The sequence below is a fragment of the Cynara cardunculus genome (genome assembly GCF_001531365.2).
Source record: "Cynara cardunculus var. scolymus isolate 2C chromosome LG 13, CcrdV1, whole genome shotgun sequence".
Lineage (NCBI taxonomy): Eukaryota > Viridiplantae > Streptophyta > Magnoliopsida > Asterales > Asteraceae > Cynara > Cynara cardunculus.
Window position 1 is genome coordinate 34,897,657 of NC_037540.1, and position 21,091 is coordinate 34,918,747.

The 21,091-nt window shown below is 34.5% G+C and overlaps 2 protein-coding genes across 2 annotated transcripts; one reads left to right on the plus strand and one right to left on the minus strand.

Moving 5' to 3' along the window:
• The first annotated feature begins 532 nt into the window (after positions 1–532).
• Positions 533–8,727, plus strand: LOC112525302 (bifunctional riboflavin kinase/FMN phosphatase-like). The gene is made up of 10 exons (XM_025135376.1): positions 533–641; positions 935–1,121; positions 3,737–3,867; positions 4,616–4,685; positions 4,880–4,945; positions 5,346–5,500; positions 5,597–5,674; positions 5,886–6,022; positions 7,014–7,106; positions 8,449–8,727. Exons 1-10 carry the CDS (start codon positions 581–583, stop codon positions 8,548–8,550), a joined length of 1,080 nt encoding a protein of 359 aa, XP_024991144.1. The 5' UTR covers positions 533–580; the 3' UTR covers positions 8,551–8,727.
• A 3,577-nt stretch (positions 8,728–12,304) lies between these two features.
• On the minus strand, positions 12,305–13,975 carry LOC112524189. The gene is made up of 4 exons (XM_025133909.1): positions 13,950–13,975; positions 13,270–13,379; positions 13,112–13,153; positions 12,305–12,906 (listed from the first exon to the last, which is right to left on the minus strand). The coding sequence occupies exons 2-4, from the start codon at positions 13,375–13,377 to the stop codon at positions 12,499–12,501; spliced, it is 558 nt and encodes a 185-aa protein (XP_024989677.1). The 5' UTR covers positions 13,378–13,379; positions 13,950–13,975; the 3' UTR covers positions 12,305–12,498.
• Positions 13,976–21,091: the final 7,116 nt, after the last annotated feature.

Sequence of the window (21,091 nt, forward strand, 5' to 3'; positions counted from 1 at the left end):
AAAAGTGATAATTATTCATTTGTAGCCATGTTTTTAATGCATGTTTTCGTTGATTCGATACCATAAATCAGGAATCTTGTCAGGATAGATGCTTTCATGTTTTAATACCATAATAGAATATGCTTAGTTTCAAAGAATTTTCACTTTTAGTTTTCAACTTCCATTTTATTCTCTTTTGGTCCTTTAACTTACTTCAAAGGATATATCTTCCCTTCAATTTCATAATGAAAAATAACTCATTTTATTGCTTTTATATATTTAATTTATTTGTAATTATATTGATTCAAATTTAAATATTAGAGTTTAGTGGCGAGTTCAATAGCAAAACATAAAAAAGTGGTGGTCCATTTCAAATAACAGAAGTTATGGGTTAAAAATGAAAAAGTCTAAAAGTTGAAGGATGTATATGTAATTACCTTTCTCCAAATAAAAAAGGCGCCAAAGCACCTCCAAAATTTTAACTTCTTACCCTGTCCATTTGCATCATGCGAATCACCCATCACAATCTCCCAAACCCTCTTATAATGCCTTCTTCATTTCACTTCAATCCCATTTACGGCTTCTCTCCAACACCACCGCCATGAACGGCCGTCGTATCTCCGCCGTGATTTTCGACATGGATGGCACCCTTCTGAATACAGGTAGTCTAGTTCTTGATTGTACTTGACATTTAGGGTTGTTTACCTTCGCAACTATTTAAGCACAAATGGCAACTCCCAACCTATAATTTGTTTGATGTGTGAATGATTTGATTCACGAGTCAGTATAATTATCTTCACCATCATTTCGATTCAGAGTTTACCATTTTGAAGCAGGATGACATTTATGGTTTCGCTTTTGCTAGCATGTTGATTATATTTGGGATATTTCTGATTTGGTTCATACTTGTAAATGCTTATATTTTGTTTGAATTTTTATGTTTGCTTGTGCCAAGAGCAACTTACAAAGGATCTGTTAAAGGAATTTCTTGCTAAATATGGGAAAGTGGTGGATATGGACAAGGAAAACAAGAGACTTGGGACTGTACACCATGAATCAGCAATTGGCATTGTTAAAGACTATGATCTTCCAATTACTCCTCAGCAATACACCCAAAGCATCATGCCCATGTATCATGACAAGTGAGCTCTCTTTCCATGATACTAGAAAGGGATGGAGTACTTTTTTGATAGGGAGGGGGGAGACCCCTCCAGATCAAGATAAAACACTAAAACGCTAAAGGTATGGAGTACTTGAAAACAAGAGACTTGGGACTGTACACAAGATTTGGTTCTATGCTAACTTAAATACATCAACCAAACATCTTGACCTCCATTGGTTTCTAAGATTATGATTTAGCTTATTTACTGAATTTGAGTTGGGAGATTGCTTTATGAGGCATATATATCATCAAACAGATGTTTTGAGCAGTATTTTGGAGCATATGAAACAATAAGTGTTAATACGGCAAGATGCTTTCCACCCAATAATCAATAGTCGGACAACTACGTAGTTTGAACTTCATAATCTTGTCTTTCATGATACTACTTTCATCATATAATGACAGTAGCATACACATACTTGATTGCACAGCCACACATCTTAGACGTGCAACTCTGATGGTCTCTTTTTTATTCCTTAAATCATGTAATCTCAATTGTCAAGTTGTTGCATGTGAATGAATCGAGCTCCTAACTAGGTTATGACTTGGAAGATTATGGAATAGCTCTGACTTTTACATTTATCTTTGAATGTATTTTTTATGATATCTTCATCTTAGGCTCTCTCTATGCACAATCTACGGACTAGAAACTCTCTCCCATGGCTGAAGATTGGTCATTTTGGATCCAATCTTCAGACTAATATCTCACTTGAGTAGTCAAAGATATGTCATCATAAACCCGATTTGCATACTAGGAGCCCCACTTTGACGGTCGAAGATAGTTTATCCTAAACTCAATTTTTTTAAACTAAAAACCCACTCTTGTGGTTGGTAATTGGCTACTTTAGATCCAATATTCAGACTAGAACCCACATCTGTGGTCTAAGATAGTCACTGAAGCTTCCAGAAAATGAACTCCAATTTTTCATGTCTGTCGATCCGGATCTCCGTTGGGTTGTGTGACATTCTCGATCGATAGCCAAAATATTCCCTCCCGTTGATTGTCAACTTCACTATATGTGCCAATTGAGGTAGTTCTTCCTGTTCAAGCTTTTGGAGGTAAGTTGGTGGAATTGATGAGAGGTATCTCCACCTTGCCTCATGGTGATTCTCTCTCTATTGTGAGTAGAGTTGCTTTAGGAGGAATTTGAAGTTCCCTGTAGTAGCTGTTTTAGCCATGAAAATTAAGATGCTTTTACTACCATGAAGATTTTTGGGAATCAAACCCAACTTTTTTCATATATTCATTATCAACTCAAATACATGATGTATAAGAAGAATAATTTTTTAACTAGTATGTCAAACTACTTGCGTAATACAATTGTAAGCTTCATACTTTACAGCCAAAAATCAAGGTCAATAATTCCTACAAAAGTGTAGCCAATACTCTCCACAAGCCTATTTTATAACCTAAAGTCATGGTGGACACTTTCCACATAGTTGTGGTCAATATTCTTGTAGTTATTTTAGAACAAAACATGTACAATAACCCTTCTAAGTGAATCAAAAGACAACTCCCTAGGTGCAATTAGTCTTCACCATCCGATACATGAACTCAGTCCTATTCTACCCATTCCGAACTATGTAACCTCGTCACTTCCTGATCATAAATTGGCCATCAGTTTATGTACATGGGAAAATGTCAGAGACAGGTTGACGCCTTAATGGGTCTCACTCAAAGAAATTAAACTCCAATCATACTCTCTCAAAAGATGGGCTCGCGTGCCTTGTTGAGTGAGCTAACTTAGTGCTCAAAGAGTGGCTAGTATATAAACCATACATCAAGTATCACATTCTCATTATGAAATACACACACGTAATGTTTCTTTTGCAATACACCTCTGGTTGCTTGATTTTTGGGGTGTTTTCCCCAGAGAACTCCATTCTCAACTGCATCTAGCTTTCTTATTTGGGTTATTGGGAAAAGTTAAAAAGATACAAAATAAATGATTCTTCAGGTTTACCTGAATACTAAATAGGTAGTTAAGTTTGAGGAGTATGTGGAACTACTTTTGCAACTACACTCAGCAGATGTCTGCTACTGACCTATATCTTATTTAACATCAATGCAATTGTAAGTATATTACAATAGAACTTGTGCAACATCTAAAGTAGTCTGTTACAAATATAGATAGTATGGATAATAGGGGGCTGGTCAATTAGTCAAGTAAGTTGGTTATTAGAAGTATAAATAGAAGGGGGTAGAAGTGATTAGGCAGTTTCGTATTTTGTAGTTGGAGGAAAACCTCTCTGGAGAGAACCAGCTCTCTCAAAAAGCTGGAAATCAATCTGTAAACATTTGATTGTGGAATAAAGATGAACGATTTGCATCATAGTCATTACTCTTTTCTTTTTTCACCTGGAAACATTTTCTTGTGCTTTTAAACTATTCACAACTAAAGCAATGATATACGTATGATGTAACAGACTTGGAGCTTAAGATGTGAGGCATTACAACTGAAAATACGTATAATGTAGTATTGCAATTATTCGTAGCTTCTTCTTTGAGTTACAAGTGTTACTTATTTTATTGTTACATGTTTGTTCCAGAAACACTTATTGTAATCACTTACAAATTCAATTATGTTCTTCTAGGTGGCTGCAAGCCAAAGCACTTCCTGGTGTTAATCGCCTCATCAAGCATCTACATAAGCATGGAATTCCATATGCAGTTGCTTCAAACTCCATAAAGAAGAATGTAGAAGTCAAAGTATCTGCCCAAAAAGGTCATGTTATTTTCTTCTTTTCACCGTTAATGGTCTTAACTGTTATCATACCATGTTAACCTTAGAAGGTTTACGGACATGCATGTTTCCATAAACACCAGAAAAATACATTAATTGTTGTTTTACTCAATTTGAGCTTTTTCTTTTCTTGAATAGTCTTCCGATGCATTTCTTTTATCTACTTTTCTTTTCACCTATTTCCATCTAGAAAACATCATATTATCATGTTCCTTCTACAGACTATGTTAAGTATGTAAGATTGGTACTAAGGCTGGATTTACAGCAGCTTAGTCCCCTCTAAAATGACAGCAAAATTGCATAGGCTGAAATATGGTGAATTCTTTTATTTATTTTTCAATCCAAGCTTACCTTCTTGCAAGTTCTGCATAGTTACTCCTTTAGGTGCATAGCAGTTTCTGAAGAACATAAAAGACTGTTCTTGATTATATTAATGTCTTTTAGGAAAAGAATTTGTACATTTGTTCTATTATTATATRTTATTATTATAGAAGTTTCATTGTCAAATATAACTGTTTCAATTTTTTATGGAACTTCTTTCTTGATGATGTATCTGTTAGTTGCACCTTGCACAAAGAGGGGTTATAGTGACTGATTCTACTTGTTTTGCACCTGTTCTTTTTGCATCATTTCTCTTAGTGCACTGGGGCAAAGTAAAGAGTTGTTTCTGGCATGTACTTAGGTTTCTTTTTTCTTTTTTACCAAATTCAGTTTCATTTTTTTACACTAGGTTGGAAAGAGTACTTTTCAGTAATTCTTGGAAGTGACGAAGTTAAATCAGGGAAGCCCTCTCCAGACTTGTAAGCGCTTCATATATGATTCCTTGTACATCTTAATGGTTGTGCCTCTACACAATTCCCAAAAGAGTGTGTGCTTGTAGTTTCTGCCTTCCTCCTTCCTAACTTGTTTTCACGCCATTATTTGCCTAAATTACTTTTGGCAATTGAGATTGTAACTAAAATGGGTGACAATGATCAAACCACTTGAATATCAGATTTCTGGAAGCTGCAAATAGAATGAGTGTGGATGCATCTTGCTGTCTTGTGGTAGAGGATTCTGTGTAAGTGATCCTGGTCTTCTTCACTTCTCTGATTATGTTAGAAAGTAATTGCGATGTGTGACTTACATGTTATTCTTAGATCTTAAACAACTTCCCGATCTTATCAAGTTCAGATTTTAATAAAATCATGTGGTTTCTTGGAGATTATGGTGATTAGAAAAAATATTCACATATGACATTTGATGAGGGCACCAATCACATTGAGGTTGATTGTCATTTTGCTTGCAAGAATGTGTTTTTGTACATGTAGGGAGCCCTCTGCTACTGAGCTAGTTCGGGTGCATTGTGGAGACAGCTTTGAATGTTTGATTTATTCTATATCTACTGATACCTCTCTCTCTCTCTCTCCCCTGAACAACTTAAGCTTCCAGATGGGTTAACAATGTAGTTTTATCAACAGGGTAGGGATTAAAGCTGGAAAGGCTGCAAAAATGCAAGTGGTGGCCGTGCCATCTATTCAAAGTGAATCGGATCAATATTTGATTGCTGATCACGTGATCCATTCATTCCTAGATTTCCATCCAGAGCTTTGGGCACTCCCACCATTTGATGACTGTATGTTTCCATAATAAGATGTCATCCACTGTCTTTGCTCAAGGCAACTGTCTTACATCAGAAAATATAAGTTCAAATAACTTTTTATGGTTGCAGGGGTGATGAAAGCATTGCCAATTGAACCAATTCATTTCGAGGGATCATACAGAAATGGATTTCTGCAAGAAAATGCAGGTTTACAGTGCACTTGGCTTTGTTACAATTCACAATTGTAATCAAATTAATGTTATAGAAGCATGCTATATACCAAATAAAAACTTCTTGTTTATCGACTCCCTTAGAACTTGATTCAAAATTTAGAAATGTCAACACTTAAATCTGGAATATAGCCATATAGGTATATATATTTTGAGCTGTGTTTATTCATGTCTTATTGCTTTTTCAGATAATGAAGCTTCTGATCTTCCTGGTCAAGCCTGGGGTGTCTATTTTGGTTGGGTTGAAGTTGACTCACTGGAGAGGTTTAAGATTGTGGTTAGCATCAGATGGGACCGCAGCTGTGGTGCTTTCAGGAGAAATATTGTGAGAATCTAAGCATTTGCAAGAGTTTTAATTTCTAATAAATATTATCCTGTAAACAGGGTTATGGAACTTACATAAAACTAATACTTGTTTGGCTCTCACACATCTAGAAGTTCTGGCCACTGAACTATGAAATTGTTTTTATCTAGTTTTCCCTGATCAAACCACTATGCCCACTGATGCTACTTGCCAACAGAGAGAGTGACTTTATCTAGTTTGCCTATATCATAATCATGTGATGCTAATCCTCATTAAGGGCCAACACATCTAGAACTATTTGTTTTTGTGCCAGAAAATAATACTAGCGGCAAAACAAGTTCCATAGTGGCAAAATGTTTTACATAGGGGACATGGGCAAAATAAATGTTTTTCCCTGAATCATCTTATCTTCTTGAATCATTTGAGACTTCAAATGATTTGTCCCTTTAAGAATAGCTATATTGTCTTATATCAATATCTGAATTCTGAAGTATGATATTTTGTTTCACCCTATTTGTCTAATTTCCTTTGTTTGAACTGATGCATAGCTTAAGGAAAATGTTTGACTAGTAGCCAAATGTCAAAAACACCCTTGAAAAATATTAGAACATGGGAATCTTGTCAAAGAAAGCAATACAATTTAGTAAAGTTTAATGATCAGAATGGCAAATAGGTAAATTAAGCTTGAACATTGTGCTTACATGGGACAGGAGAGTATTTGTTTTATCATAAAGAGTCTAATTGTTGTTGCACCATAGGCTTAGGACATTAGTCTTTTAACTAACAACAAACAGATAAGAAGTGGATGAAACATCAAAAATGTATAACGAGTCGGGCTTCAGTTAGAGTTCATGATCTCACGAGGTTCTTTACTTTTTATATATTCTGAAAGTATGTCCAAATGTTACATTTGATGTAAATCAGCATCGTTTGGTACTGCTAGAATTGCATTTGGTATCTCTTAATGAAAATAAACATGGTTGGGATTAATAATTGTAGCATTTCATTTCAGCAAGCTTGTTTCATCAATGGAAGTGATGGACAAATCTCTGATCAGCTAATGGAAGTAACACTTGTTGGTTACATCAGGGGATTTCCTACCAAGGTAAAATCCAACAACATATCTACATGTGGTATCTGTTTTTCCTACTCACGGATGGTTCTTGAATTTAATGCTGTAGCAAGGGATCATCAGTTTTCATCTTTTGGTCCTTAGAACCATCGTTTTTTTGTCAAAGAAATTATACTCCAGCAATTAAAGTGGCAACAATTCCCATTTCTTGAAGTTCCATAACAATTGAAACATCTTGGTATTTGCAAATTTCTGATACCTGCGTATCATCAGTGTTAAAACTAATTGATGGTATTGATTTTTGTTCATCCTTTTTTGTTAGTACTGAAGGGTAATTTTCACATTTGACTAATATATGTAACAAAATATGTGAGGGTTAGGTTGTGGTGAGAATGGAAGTTATGGTTAGAAGGGTAAGAAGGGATATCCACCTTTGGATCAATCCTAATTGATTATCAACACTAATGCGGTGCACCGAGATGCACCGGATCAATTCCCGTGATAAACCCAATTCATAGGGTGGGGTGAGATTAAAAGTGATCAAGGGTCCAGTTCCCTTCTTACGTTTTTCAACTTAACTCCTATTTTCACACGATCCTTCGTCAATTTGTGAAGGTTAAGTGAGTGTACAAGAACATAGGGAGGCCTTGGATCTCACAGTTAAGCCCACTCCTTAAACATAGGAAGGTCACTTGTTTCAGTAACGAAAGTAGTCTCACTGCAAAATGGTGACCATGCTATGCTACTTTTCTCACATGCCTTGTTTTTCTCCTTGTTTTTTTTTGTTTTTTCAGCCTCCCTACCCTCAGGGTGGTAGAGACAAGGTCTGCGTATATCCTTCCCCCCCCTTCCCAACTCTACCTTTGTATGGGATATACTTGGTTTGGTTTGGTTTGGTTTGGTTTGGTTGTTACAACCAATGTAGCCCTTATATGTGTAACTTGCAAAGTAAAAAACTGTTCTATGTCGTGTGTTGGAGTTCCACATCAGCTAGACATTGTCTCGTTAACCTTTATGTATATTGGAACCTCCTTTCTCCCTATAAGGGCTCTTTTAAATTAATTTGAAGAGGTTCCACATATCTTCACATGGTACTAGAATGGAGGTCTACCACCTCTAGGGACTGACACTCTAGGTCCTGTCATCCTACATCATATAGAAACGGTTCCTTTAACCTGTATATATGTTGGAATCCCCCTTCTATCTTCAAGGGCTCTTTTAAAGAGCAAATGAAGCGGCTTCACATGTCTTGACATCGTGTACGATTTACTTTTCTCACTGAACTTCGGATTAGATGGTGTTGAATCCTTGATTTGTTTAATTTCTTGATTTAGTAATGATGTATTTTAAGCTTCTTTTAAACAAACTCATACAGGATTTCCAGCAAAATCTTTCAACGAATGCTCAAATACTCGATCAAGATAAGTCGATTGCAGAGGCTTGCTTGGATCTAGCAGCGTATAACGAGCTTTGGTGAGCAAAAGCCAAACCTTGGGTTTAACTGTTATACTTGAATAAATTCAGATCAACTCGATTATTATACTATAGATGGTCTTTAGAATCAAGAATACGGAGTGCGTGTCTTCTACGATATTTGTTCTTTATCTGAATGGACTAATGTAATCTCTTTCGGTGTTAGTATAATTCAGCTTCTAATCAATGCAGGTTTGCTGTTTTGAGTTTGAAATATTATGAACACTTTAATACTTGTATCGTGTGTTTGAAACCATATCAATTCCAACCAAAAGAACCGGTGAGCTTCAAGATCAAACCAGATGTACTTAGTATATCTTGTTTATTTAAACAAACATGAACAATGGCATCGTTCGTTCACTTACATTCATTTATTTACGTCCTTTTATGTTCGTTTACGTTTATTTATGTTTGTTTATACATATAAATATATATGTTTACATATTATGACATTAATAAGCAAAATCAATAAAATAAAATTAATTTTTCAAAATTCTTTTTTCATCCCTCCTAAATTTATATATGTTGTTATGTTATCTTAGATGAACGAAGTAATGAGTAATGATTGGTTATTTCTTGTTCATTTATGTCAATTTGTTTATTATGTTTGTTTAAATTCTTTTGTTTACGTTCATTCGCTTATTTTTGTTTAGCATTTGAAGTTAGAAAGCAAGAAATATGTATATCTTTTAGTAGTCGAAACAAGAAGTAATTACTTGTCTTTTTTTTTTCCGGTTTGGTTTGGTTTGATTCTCAAACCTAAGATGCATATTTGTGTACAAGTTTTCGTGGAAATTATAAATGTTTTACATGCATATATATATATATATATATATATATATATATATATATATATATATGACTTGGGATCATTTGAGATCAAACTGTTTACGTGAGACCTGTGAGACCAGTTTTTTAAACTTGAAACTTTACAGCAACTACAAACAGTTGCCGACTCATTCAAGTTACGAACAAACCTAAACAGCGGTCAGCTATGATATACTCAATTTCGTCTTTAGTAGGTTCATCTACAACATCTGGTGGTGTATCCGATCTTGAGACCATATTGATCGATAACGTTCATAAGCCATTGAAACAACTAAAATCCCCATTGCACCTTCAAAGAAAACACTAATATAGAAAATTGATTACATAATTTTGCATTAAAGCATACCTTATACTCTGCTATTTTCTCGTCTCTTTTGTCAAAATGTTCAATTAAATATGTGTTAACTTCCTCGCCTGAATTGACACTCTTAATTGAACATGTCCATGCTGCCCTATGTGACTCAGTTTGCACCTCAAAGAATACCGAACACATATAAACGTCACAAGCGTGCCTCTCCAACTTGCTGTAAGTCAACTATTTAGGTAAGGTAGTCCTCGTGTGATAATCCAGACGATGTTGTTCCCTACGTTGTTTCTCTAATGCAAATTCAAACTCGAGCATAAATTGAAAAAGACTGTTCCCACTCTTTGAAAAAGAGTTAAAATATGAGTTCGCACTTTTCAACCTAGACATGGTCTTCACGAGGCAACACATTGGAAGCTCTTTAAAATATGCGGGGATCAACTGGGATCTTAGTTCTTAGAGCAAACATATCTTTCAGCTACAGATGATCTTGAACGGAGAACTCCTCAATAAGAATCCTCCATCTACTTTCAAATTTCTCAGGGGATATGTGAATGTTCCATACCAGCTTGAAAAATTGTTTCTTAAACGTGATGTCATTAAGAAGATCGTAACTAAACTGCAAGTAAATTAAATATGTAAATGATAGGTGTTGATTTATTAACCTTATTACATCAATTTTTTAATCATTTTCTTTTGTTTTATTTGCCCATTGGTGTCTAAATTGAGTCATTTTATGCTTTTATATCTATTTGTAGTATTATGTCATAATTTTATGTTATTTTGCCATTTATGCAGATTTTTTAAGTTTTCTGTCTAAGTCGTGTGGTAGTCCTACAAGATTCTTTTCGGTACTACAGTAGTCCTACAGGAGCAAGCAGTGGGCTGCAGTTTTGTCTTGGGCTGAAACCATGGACTGGATTGATAGAGCTGCAGAATTTAAGGCTTGGGCTTTAGGCTAGCTTTCGTAAGCCTTCTTTTGTAATATTAACATATCTTCTAGTGTAAGCTTGAATCTCCTTATAAATAGGAGTTGTTCCTAAGCTTTAAATCACACTTTAACCTTTGGGTTTTAATATTTCCTCCCTAATATTTTAGCATTCGGTTTCCTTACATATTCAAGAACCGAAATACTTTGTTCTCAAGTATTAATTCAAGTACAAATGTTCAAGTTCCATTTTCTTCTTTTCTTACTTTCGATTTTCAAAAGCTGTTGCTTCTTACCTGCATACTTCTTCATGCAAGCCTGTGGCTTGAGGAGGTTGGACTTAAGTTGAGCGAGCACAACATCTCATTCTTGCATTAGCTCTTGCAGTGCAGGTGGGTCTATGGTGGAGAACTCATATTTGACCAAAGGAGGGGGTTCTCCTCCATACGCCACTCTAAATGGTGTCATGTCCAAGCTACTATGAGATCAAATATTATACCAATACTCTGTGACCATATTTTGGGCCGACTTCCAGTAAAGCAACCAAGATACTGCTCCAAACATTTATGCAGAGCCTACGAGTGTGGATGGTAAGATGAACTCGTGGCTAAGGTTGTACCACTCAACTTAGAGAGATGCTGCCCAAATTTACTTGTGAATACCTTGTCTCTATCTGATACAATAGTCTTGGGAAAGCCGTGTAATTTAACAATATTTTTGAGAAAAGGTTCAACAACCTTTAGACTAGAAAAATCAGAACCATCTTCTCATGAACCATATCACTAAAAGCACCGGTGACATCAACCATCTTCTCAATTTGATTCTTTTGGATGTGGGGATACCGGTAAGCTTGACCTTAATTGGGTGTAGCCTTCTATTAAAGGAATGGAATGATCAAGAAATGGAATGATCAAGTGTCCGAGAAGGTGGTAATCCCGTAGGGGGTAGCAAAAACATCTGAAAATTGATGGTAAAACTTTGGGTTCTGATGGTATGTCTGAAAACTGACCAGATGTATCCAATGGAGAACTGGACAGTGAGTTATATTCCAAGGCATAAGATTCAGTAATGACTCCTGTATTGTACATGCGACGGATGTAATGGAATGGAGCCGATTGAGGTAACTTTTTGTTTGGTGCCAAATGAAGTGATAAATTGATCACCCAAGTAAAATTTAATGGATAAAGCACTAAAATCCGCAATGTGTGGCCCAAGAGTAGCTAGCCAAAAGGCCCCTAACACCAGGTCAGCCTCTGTAGGTAACAAGTAAACAGAAAGATGAAGGGTGTGACCTTGTACTAAGACTTGTATATCCTTAATAACTCCTTCAGAAGTGAGGTTGCTGCCATTACCCACCACTACCGTAAACTTTCGTGTTGGTTGAACCGAAAATTTCAAGTAGTGTGCCACTCGTGGTTATGAAAAACTATCTGAATTGCCACTATCCAAGAGTATTTGAATGGTCACACCATGGATGAGGCGTTCCCTTGCCTTGGGAGCCTTTAAGTGCGTTAAAAGAGAGATGGTGATTTGGTGGGGAAGAATTGACAGTAAGTATGTTGTTATCAGAAGGTGGACTGCCATCAAGTATATATATATGTGTATATATATAATATTAGGGTCTTAGTAAGTTCAGTTGTGGGATAGTTTATCTAATCTGTTGGGACTCACAGCCAAAGTAAACCAAACAAACTCATATATCCCATCCAAAAGTATGGCATGCGGGTAACATACTAGCAGACCATTCATATGTCTTAAAGGTAGAAAGACTCGGTTATGCTTCACTAGTGTGACTATCAATTGTATATGGTTTGGTTATTTCATACTGTCACCATATGTAACGTTAAAAACTATTTTTAAGCGGTTAAAACTTGAAGCTCCCTAGACAACAATTAGACAGGAAGAGATGCGAGCTTACTTCTCTTCAACGCATGGGCCTGGGTTTTCAATCCTTCAGAATCCTCAGGAACCTTCATTGATGTTGATCCTCCAACAGCACCACTGTCAGTCACAATTGAGGAGGCTGCAGCCTCATCTTCGATGTCCTTCCAGCCGGAAGCCAAGTTGCCGTTCGATCTCAAAGGTTGTGGTATTGAGGTGTCAACTCCAGTGCTAAAACCGATCACAGAGTTTATAGTTTGAAGAGAAGTGATGCAGCATTCTTGCCAGCGGAGTCCCGAGAGGTCGTTGATTACATCTTTCAAACTTAGGAACGCATGCGAAGAAACGCCATCATTTTGTAGGGTCGAGTGTTGTGCATCCATGAGGTTGATTGACCTCACAGCATCCATCAAATCTATCTGCAAATATATATTTTTCACTGAATTCAATAAAAAAAACGTCTCAAAGGAAACAACCGCTCTGCTATTTAAGGTAGAAGTCAGGTCTGTGTTAATTCTCCTGCTAGACCACCTTTGGTGGATATACTCAACTCGTTTGGTTTGATAAAAAGATATCCAATAAAGGAATTCTATTCCTATCAAGAAAGGTTTAAGATGACATAACCTTTGGAACTTTGCTGCTATTGAATCCATGCATTCTGATTATCTACTACACAATTAAAGCAAGAATTAAAGTAGAGCATAAGCAAATTATTACAAATAAATCCTAAATTTAGCTGAAATCATTCAAAGTTTCATGAGACGGACGATCAAGAAGCTGACCTTTTGAAGAATAGAAGGAGCGATGACGTCCAGATGCTCCAAAAGAAGGTAATTTTCAAGCGTTAACTTCGGGGTCCATGGTTTTGCTGCTGCTCCCCCCGAGTCCATTGCTGTATATCATACAAACTCAGCTTAAATTTATCACTACTGTATATAGTCTTTCTCAATTCTCAAAGTTCGAGTTTGTGCGTTAGCCATATCTTCTAAACTCACTTCATCATCCACAATGTTTGATTCCAAAAGAAAGCTAATTCCATATAGTTTCTAAATGCAAAACAGCAAATTGCTAGGGTTACTTGTACGGCATTCATTTAAAATTGTGCAATATTCTCCTAAAAAAGCGTTCCTTTCATTTCATCTAAACAAATGATAGCTATATCTTCAATTTGGAGTTCGAGCAACATTTATTAAAAATTCCAACTCCATGATCCAAAATCACTAGCTTAGTATTATCGAATAGCATGATAAGAAGCACATTAGCTTTCAACAACATTTCTCCAATAGAATCACTTCAATGCATAATACACATATGATTGGAAGTCATCAAAACTGAAGCTAATTGGAAATCGAACAAGAGCAACAAATTGAAAATCGAAGACGATTACCAAATCGAAAATCGATCAACAAGAACATATCAATTGGATTCATATAGCAAAAGTAGTTAGCAGCGGGAATGATACCTGAAGTGACGAGCAGAGGAGGAGGACGATAACCGGATTGCAGAGAGGGAATGGATCAAAGAAGAAAATGAACAGAGGAAGTAGAAGATTTGCCGCCTCGAAAAATTGGGCTTATTTTTGGGCTTTTAACGTTTTGGGCTCAACTAACTGGAGTTTTTAACTTTGGCCCATTGGACCCCTTAAACATATTATTTGATCTAGACAATCCAGGTAAGCGTTTAGCAAGTCACGTTATCTTACCGGATGAATATGATAAGTACCAAGAACCTTATACGGTAAGAACAAAAACAAGGACCTAGAGTCTTACCCGGTAAGTTATGACGACGACTCTTACCATGACTAGCGCTTACCGGGTAAATTGTTGCATACGATACTGTTTTAGTAGACTAAAACCTTAACAAGTAAGTAGTTGAAAATGTTAAATTTTACCAGTAAGTACTTACCCGGGTAATTGTTGGTAAATGACCCCTGATGTAGCTCAAATCAACCCAATTTAATGTACTTGGACGAAATTACCCCTTCTATTTTTAAGCGATGAGGCATAAACTCCTGAGTAATCAATCAAAGAGTAGAAGTAATGCAACATTTGGAATCCCCATTCTTTAAGTTTTGGTGTAAATTAGACCCCCTACGGTTTAGCCTGACTTTCTCCTATGGTCTGACATTCGACCTTTAAAATATCTAAATGCACCCATCCTGTAAACATTTTCATCGTGCATATACGTGTTCAAAACAATTCATTTTACCTTCGTAAATATGTAATTCGTTTCACGCACCAAATATAGAACACTTGTACAAAAAACGATCCCTAATACATGTATCTTAGTTTCGTGAAAGGTCGAGATACTCACCTGTATCGCGACTAATTACACTTTCGGACAGCTTACAATATCATACTGGAAATAAATTTCATTTGCTAAAAAAAGTGTGGCCATACCGCTTGGGGACATGGCCAAGACGCCCTAGGCATAACCGATACACCTATGGCATATCCCATAGGACCTAGGTATATCGTCTACGAGGATGTGATTTTTCTTAATGCAAAACCACTAAATAACAGTCATTTTATTAAAATATAAAAAAACGATTTCCTCATACAAGAGAGAGAGAGAGAGAGAGATAAATAAGAGAATACGGAAACGGTCAAAATATGTATAAAATCACATGTGATTTTATATTAATCAATTGGAAGTCATCAAAACAGGTGTGCGTGCGACGTGGTCGCAACCAAAGTTGCGTGAATCATATGTGATTTTACATTTGATTATAGTATAAAATTATATGTGATTTAACTATTTTCTTATCATCTTATATAGTTACTATTCTCGTATGAACCGGACTCTTTATATATATATTATACCTGACTTTGAAAAGTAGGGTTTTTAATTTGAAAAGTATTTTTATTTACATTATTTAATTTTTTATATACAATAAATATTAACCAGCAGACTAGCAAACGTTTACAAATGTATATAAATAAACACAAACGAATAGATCACCAAAGATTCACGAAAGTAAATGAACGAACGAACGAAATTATTTTTGTTATCATTCGTTCAATTAAACGAATAAAATGTTTATTAGTCATATTGGTTACAGTTCTGAAAAGAATCCTATGAAGTAATTAAATATGATTATTAGCACTATAATAAAATAATTTAAATAATTTAATTATTTAATTTGAAAAACAAAAGAATATTAATTCTCTCACCACTTCTATTGCTAAGCATAATGATTAAGGTGTTATTTGTGGGTTGTTATGTTGGTGCACATGTTCATCAACTCTGCTTATTCTTTAAGACCAATTTTAGAACCTTTATTTTTGGTTTTCTTTTTTTATATACAATACATGTGTACATAAATTATTCATAATTGATTTTTGAATTTTATAATTTTTTTTTTTTTTGCGTATTAATTCTTAAAATACAAAATAAAACCACTGATATATTTCTTTTAATTTTTTTTATTAACCTGGATGTCCGACCCGCTATACGAGTCGACTAATCCCAGAACGACCATCCATTTAGTGGGTACCTTGGACATTTGAACCTTCGTAGCCACAAGGAGATTTTTATTTATCATTGGATTTAAACATGGGACTTCCAACAAAGGTCCCACCTTTAACCTTTTAAGCCCAAACTCAAACTAATCGAATACCACTCTTATCGTTTTCATTTTGAATTTTAGAAACTAAAACCATAAAACAACCAAAACTTGAAAGAAGCGAAAAGATAGAATCGAGTCTAAAATGAATATATATATATATATATATATATATATATATATATATATAGGGTTTATTTCAAATACAACCTATCGTATTTGTACAACCAATGCAACCCAATAAATTGAAATATTTATGGAAATGATTAGAGTTAATTTATTATGATTTAAATATTTATGGAAGATGAATACGGTTCATTAATTATGATTAATACTTTATATTAGGAAATAATCAAAACCTCTATAAAATCACATATTAATCAAATGAAATGGACGGTTKAKATTRDGTTGTATTGGTTGCACAAATGACAAGGGTTGTATAATAACCAACCTATATATATATATATATATATATATTTCGTTTCAAATGCAATCCATCATATTTGTACAACCAATGCAACCCAATAAATTGAGATATTTATGGAAATGGTGAGAGTTTATTTATTATGATTTGAAAATTTATGGAAGATGAATAGAGTTTATTAATTATGATCAATACTTAAAACAATCAAAACTTCTATAAAATCACATATTCATCAAATTAAATGGACGGTTGAGATTGGGTTGTATTGGTTGTAGAAATGTAAAAGGTTGTATGATAACCCGCCTATATATGATATATTTCAAATGCAACACAATTAATTGAAATATTTATAAAAATAATGAGAATTCATTTATTATAATTTGAATATTTATGGAAACTGACTAGAGTTCATTAATTGTAATCAATATTTTATATTAGAAAACAATCAAAAGTTTTATGAAATCACATATTCATCAAATTAAATAAACAGTTGAAATTAAATTATATTGGTTATACAAATGCAAAAATTATATTTATATATAAATATAATAAAATGTAGAATTTATAAATGGAATATAAATGATTGGAGGAATGAGCAATGTTCCCAAATGATGACGCAGGGCAACAGGTGAGGTGGGTTGGAGGCATGTTCTCATAGTCGCACCGCATGCTTTGCCCATCCCACTTGTCTACGTCACCCATCCTCTCCTTATTCTTCTTCTTATTAATTTAATTAATTTAATAAAACAATAATCCTATTAAATATACTAACTTTTGGAAAAAAGGATAATTACAAAAACCAACCACCTTGATTTATTTTTTTACAAAATACCCTTTATTTTTCATTATTCAATACATTAATTTATTAAAAATTCAAAGTTTTACACAGTTCTTAAGATTTCATAAAAACTATGCCTGTTTTTTCTAAAAAAACCAATTTTTTTTTGTTAATGTTGCACGTTTGTTACGTCTTTGTCTATATAATTTATTTAATTATTTCATATACTTACCTATATCATACGGAAGTTTTTCTCAAATGGAAATGAAAATCACAAAATAAGAGAGTTAGGATACTTATTTTAGTGGAGGTGGGTGAGAGGTAGGTTTTATTTTAAGTATATAATATTTATATACGACAAATATATAACAAATAAGGTTACACACTCTTCTCATATTTGAACCTTTGACCTTCTAGGATGCCAAAGGCCCTTTGGTAGGTAGTTAATGGAGTTTTGGAGTATATGTTGTTAGGAATAATGAAACGTCTTGCAACATTGTTGTTGGCATAACACGTTCTGGTTGATTAATATTGCGTTGAGAAAGTTAAATTTAGTGGATATGGGCAGTGGCTTTTAAGTTATCTTACAAAAATTTTCGGCTAGGCGATGGTGTAGAATTAGATGATGACAATTGAGGTTTTAGGGTATATAGATGTTGATATGTCAAAAGGAATGGTTACGTTGTTTGTTAATTAGTCTGTTGCTAGTATGGACATCAATCGGGTATTGGATGCAATCAACCCAGTAGGTTTCTTTTCCCTAATCTAGTGACTCCAAATATGAATAATTGTACCAAACCGAACAAAATAGTGTTCGTAAGTATGGGCCTACACATGGGATGGTACACCGGAAGAGCCTACTGAGGTTTTGGAATTAGAGGGTGATTATAGATGAATAGTTTTTGGTTGAAGATAAGAAACTAAGTTTACAGATAAATTAGAAAATGAGTTGATAAATCTTAGTACATCAGCGTTGTTGGGAATATCTGACATTGATGATAGTGAATGGAAGGTCGAAGGATGAAGAAGGGGTTGATGGTGTGGAATCAGACGAAGAAGATGATGTAGAGTCACTGTTAAAGTCAAAAGTGATGATTTCAAAAATATGCCTCCCTAATACCACGACAGTTCTCATCATCATTTTGTTGTCAAAATAGGGGCATCTTTGTGAAACGGAGCATCAGATGATCTTAACGCTTAAATTTAAAGATTGAATGAATAATTTACAACTAAAAAAAGCACTAAAATATGTGTACAAAATAACTGTTGACGAAGTTTGTGTTTTGGTACAAAGGAACTTCCATATGACTTTAGAACGCCATAGTGTTATCCCTTGTGATAACCGGGTTTATATAAAGCTCGGGGTTGATTTGAAAAGTGGTGGAAAGTTGCGGGGCATATTTGAATTCCACCACCTCATTTGTTTAATATGGTTATATGATGAGATATTTTAAATTATCGCATAAGGGTTTGATAAAAAAAGGTTGGCGAGTCTTGAAGTAAAAAAAAGATGCTTTTCTGTGTGTGTGTTTGCTTGTGCAAAGCAAACAAAACCGAAGAATGAAGCTTGTAGAATTGATTTTATGATTATTTCAACTAGTTAATTGTTGTGGTTGTCTGCATATATCTCTCTGTGAATTATAAGGTGAGTTTATTTTACAAACATTCCTTTTATGGTATTGAAATTAGAACTGTATGGTTCTTTACAAGGGGACGTTATAAAACTGTTTTGATGTTATAATTAGCATGAATTGGTATTTTGATATGATTATATCAACTGTTTGGAATAAAGGTGTCATACCAAAGAGAGGTGTATTTTGGTTATAAGAGTGACATATCAAGAAGAGATGTATTTTAGGATAAGGGTGACATATCAAAGAAAGGTATATACCAGGATAAGGGTGACATAATCAACGGAATGTAAAATCTGGGTTTTTGATCAATTTGGTAATTGTTGTCGCATCCTTATGATGCGATGACTTTGAGTTGTCACATCTGTGTGATGCGATGACCTAAGTTATTGCATCCTATTGATGCGATGAGTGGCTTTTATCGCATCATTGTGATACGACGAGATGAACTTATCACATCCTATTGATGAGATGAGATGAGATGGGTCCTCGCACCAGTGTGTTGCAAGGAATTGGGGTTGTCTCACCTATGTGACGCGAAGAATTTATAGTTTTACGTATATGATGCGATAATTTTATCATAATGTGTTAAATGGTTTGTTTGGCTATTTGATGTGATAATTGGATAATGTCTTATCATTTTGATGCGACAAAAGAGGTTTGTTTTATTAAAATGTTGTTTATTGGTTATTGATACAAATATGAGTTTATAATGTGTTTTGGTGATTATTCACCATGTAATAGCAAACAAAGGGATTTCTCACAAGACCTCAAGGTCTAGCCCTCATTTTGGTGTTTTGAAAATGTGCATTACAGATCCGGCACAACCAGATAATAAGGGGAAAGGGAATTGTGAAGAGTTATATATGCTTGCATGAGATGATTGGGATAACATGTTATCTTTTGTAATTTTGAATACTTGTTATGTATACAAGTTTTGTATAGGGATTTTGTGGAAAAACTTGGTAGCTACTTTGTAATGTAGCTTTTATAAATATTGAGACCAGATGTGTAAATTATATTTCTTCATATTTGAAACTATATGCTTCTATGCAAATGTGATATTTGGGTGTTATATCCCTAGTCGGCCTCTCACACCCCTGCAGACAACCGTTCTATAAACATTCAAAAAAAAAAGCCACAATCGTTGAGGAACCCTCTTGATGAGGTATATCTATGCCATCATGTCGATCAACTGAAGGTCTAAGACCTAATTCGTCCTAGTCAAGGGAAATATGTTGTGGACAGTAAATATTCACAAAGTAAATGCTTGAACCTCCATTATATCTTGTCCAAATAGACGCAATAGTCCACCATAGTTATGGTGTCGTAGATGGTAATCATCCATGTCCGCAAGTCCAACTCCCCTATTAGCCAATGTCACTTGGGTATGTTGATAAATTAACTAAATTAAGAATATACATTTGATGATCAATTATTATTCAAAATTTCTTTCAAAACGATTGAATTGCAACAAATGACAAAGATGACCTTTTATAGCCATTAATATGTTAAATGATGATGTCCAACTTTAACACGTGTCTTTATCTAATTTGTTGATCAAATCATGCTTGTACTTCTCATTTTACCCTTTGAAGGTGACGTAGACATTTGTTAACCAAACCATCCTTCTGTATGCACATGGAACAATAAATAAAGTATGTACCAATAAGATACTACTTTTGAACTTACTTTGTCTAACATGCCAAACATGTTCTCATATCAGGACAATAGTTGGTAGGGATGGTGAGCCAAACTTGCTACATGAGTTTGCATTCCAAAATCAACTTGCTATAAGTAGTATTTGGCAAACTAGTTTTAACTTTATCTCGTATTGATCTTTTTTTTTTGGCTAGATAACAGTTCAATCCACTTTGGTGACGATCTTGGCCTTCAACTAGTCTTCGATTTTGTTAAAGACTTTTTGTTCTTGGATTAACACAGATAATTATAAGACTTTTACAAAGAAAAATCTTATCTATTTATCTTTCCGAAACATAAGCTACATATCGGATTCTAGCAAGACTACTTATGAAGTATAAAACTTAGATGATACACAAGACTTAGATTATTTTATCTTCTGAGAATTAGGACCGGATGATACATTCGGAAGTCCAATTTGGGTATGAAATTCGGATGTTGAATTTGGATATCAAAACTAAACATCACGTCCTTTGAGTACCAAATCCGAACATTAAATTCAAAT

Excerpts from the sequence above, each read along its gene's own strand:
- LOC112524189 (XM_025133909.1), bottom strand. The coding sequence starts at position 13,377 with ATGGACTCGGGGGGAGCAGCAGCAAAACCATGGACCCCGAAGTTAACG. Across the intron at positions 13,154-13,269 it reads CTCCTTCTATTCTTCAAAAG|ATAATCAGAATGCATGGATT; the intron begins GTCAGCTTCTTG and ends ATTGTGTAGTAG. Across the intron at positions 12,907-13,111 it reads ATAGCAGCAAAGTTCCAAAG|ATAGATTTGATGGATGCTGT; the intron begins GTTATGTCATCT and ends ATATATTTGCAG.
- LOC112525302 (XM_025135376.1), top strand. The coding sequence starts at position 581 with ATGAACGGCCGTCGTATCTCCGCCGTGATTTTCGACATGGATGGCACC. Across the intron at positions 4,946-5,345 it reads CTTGTGGTAGAGGATTCTGT|GGTAGGGATTAAAGCTGGAA; the intron begins GTAAGTGATCCT and ends TTTTATCAACAG. Across the intron at positions 5,675-5,885 it reads ATTTCTGCAAGAAAATGCAG|ATAATGAAGCTTCTGATCTT; the intron begins GTTTACAGTGCA and ends TTGCTTTTTCAG.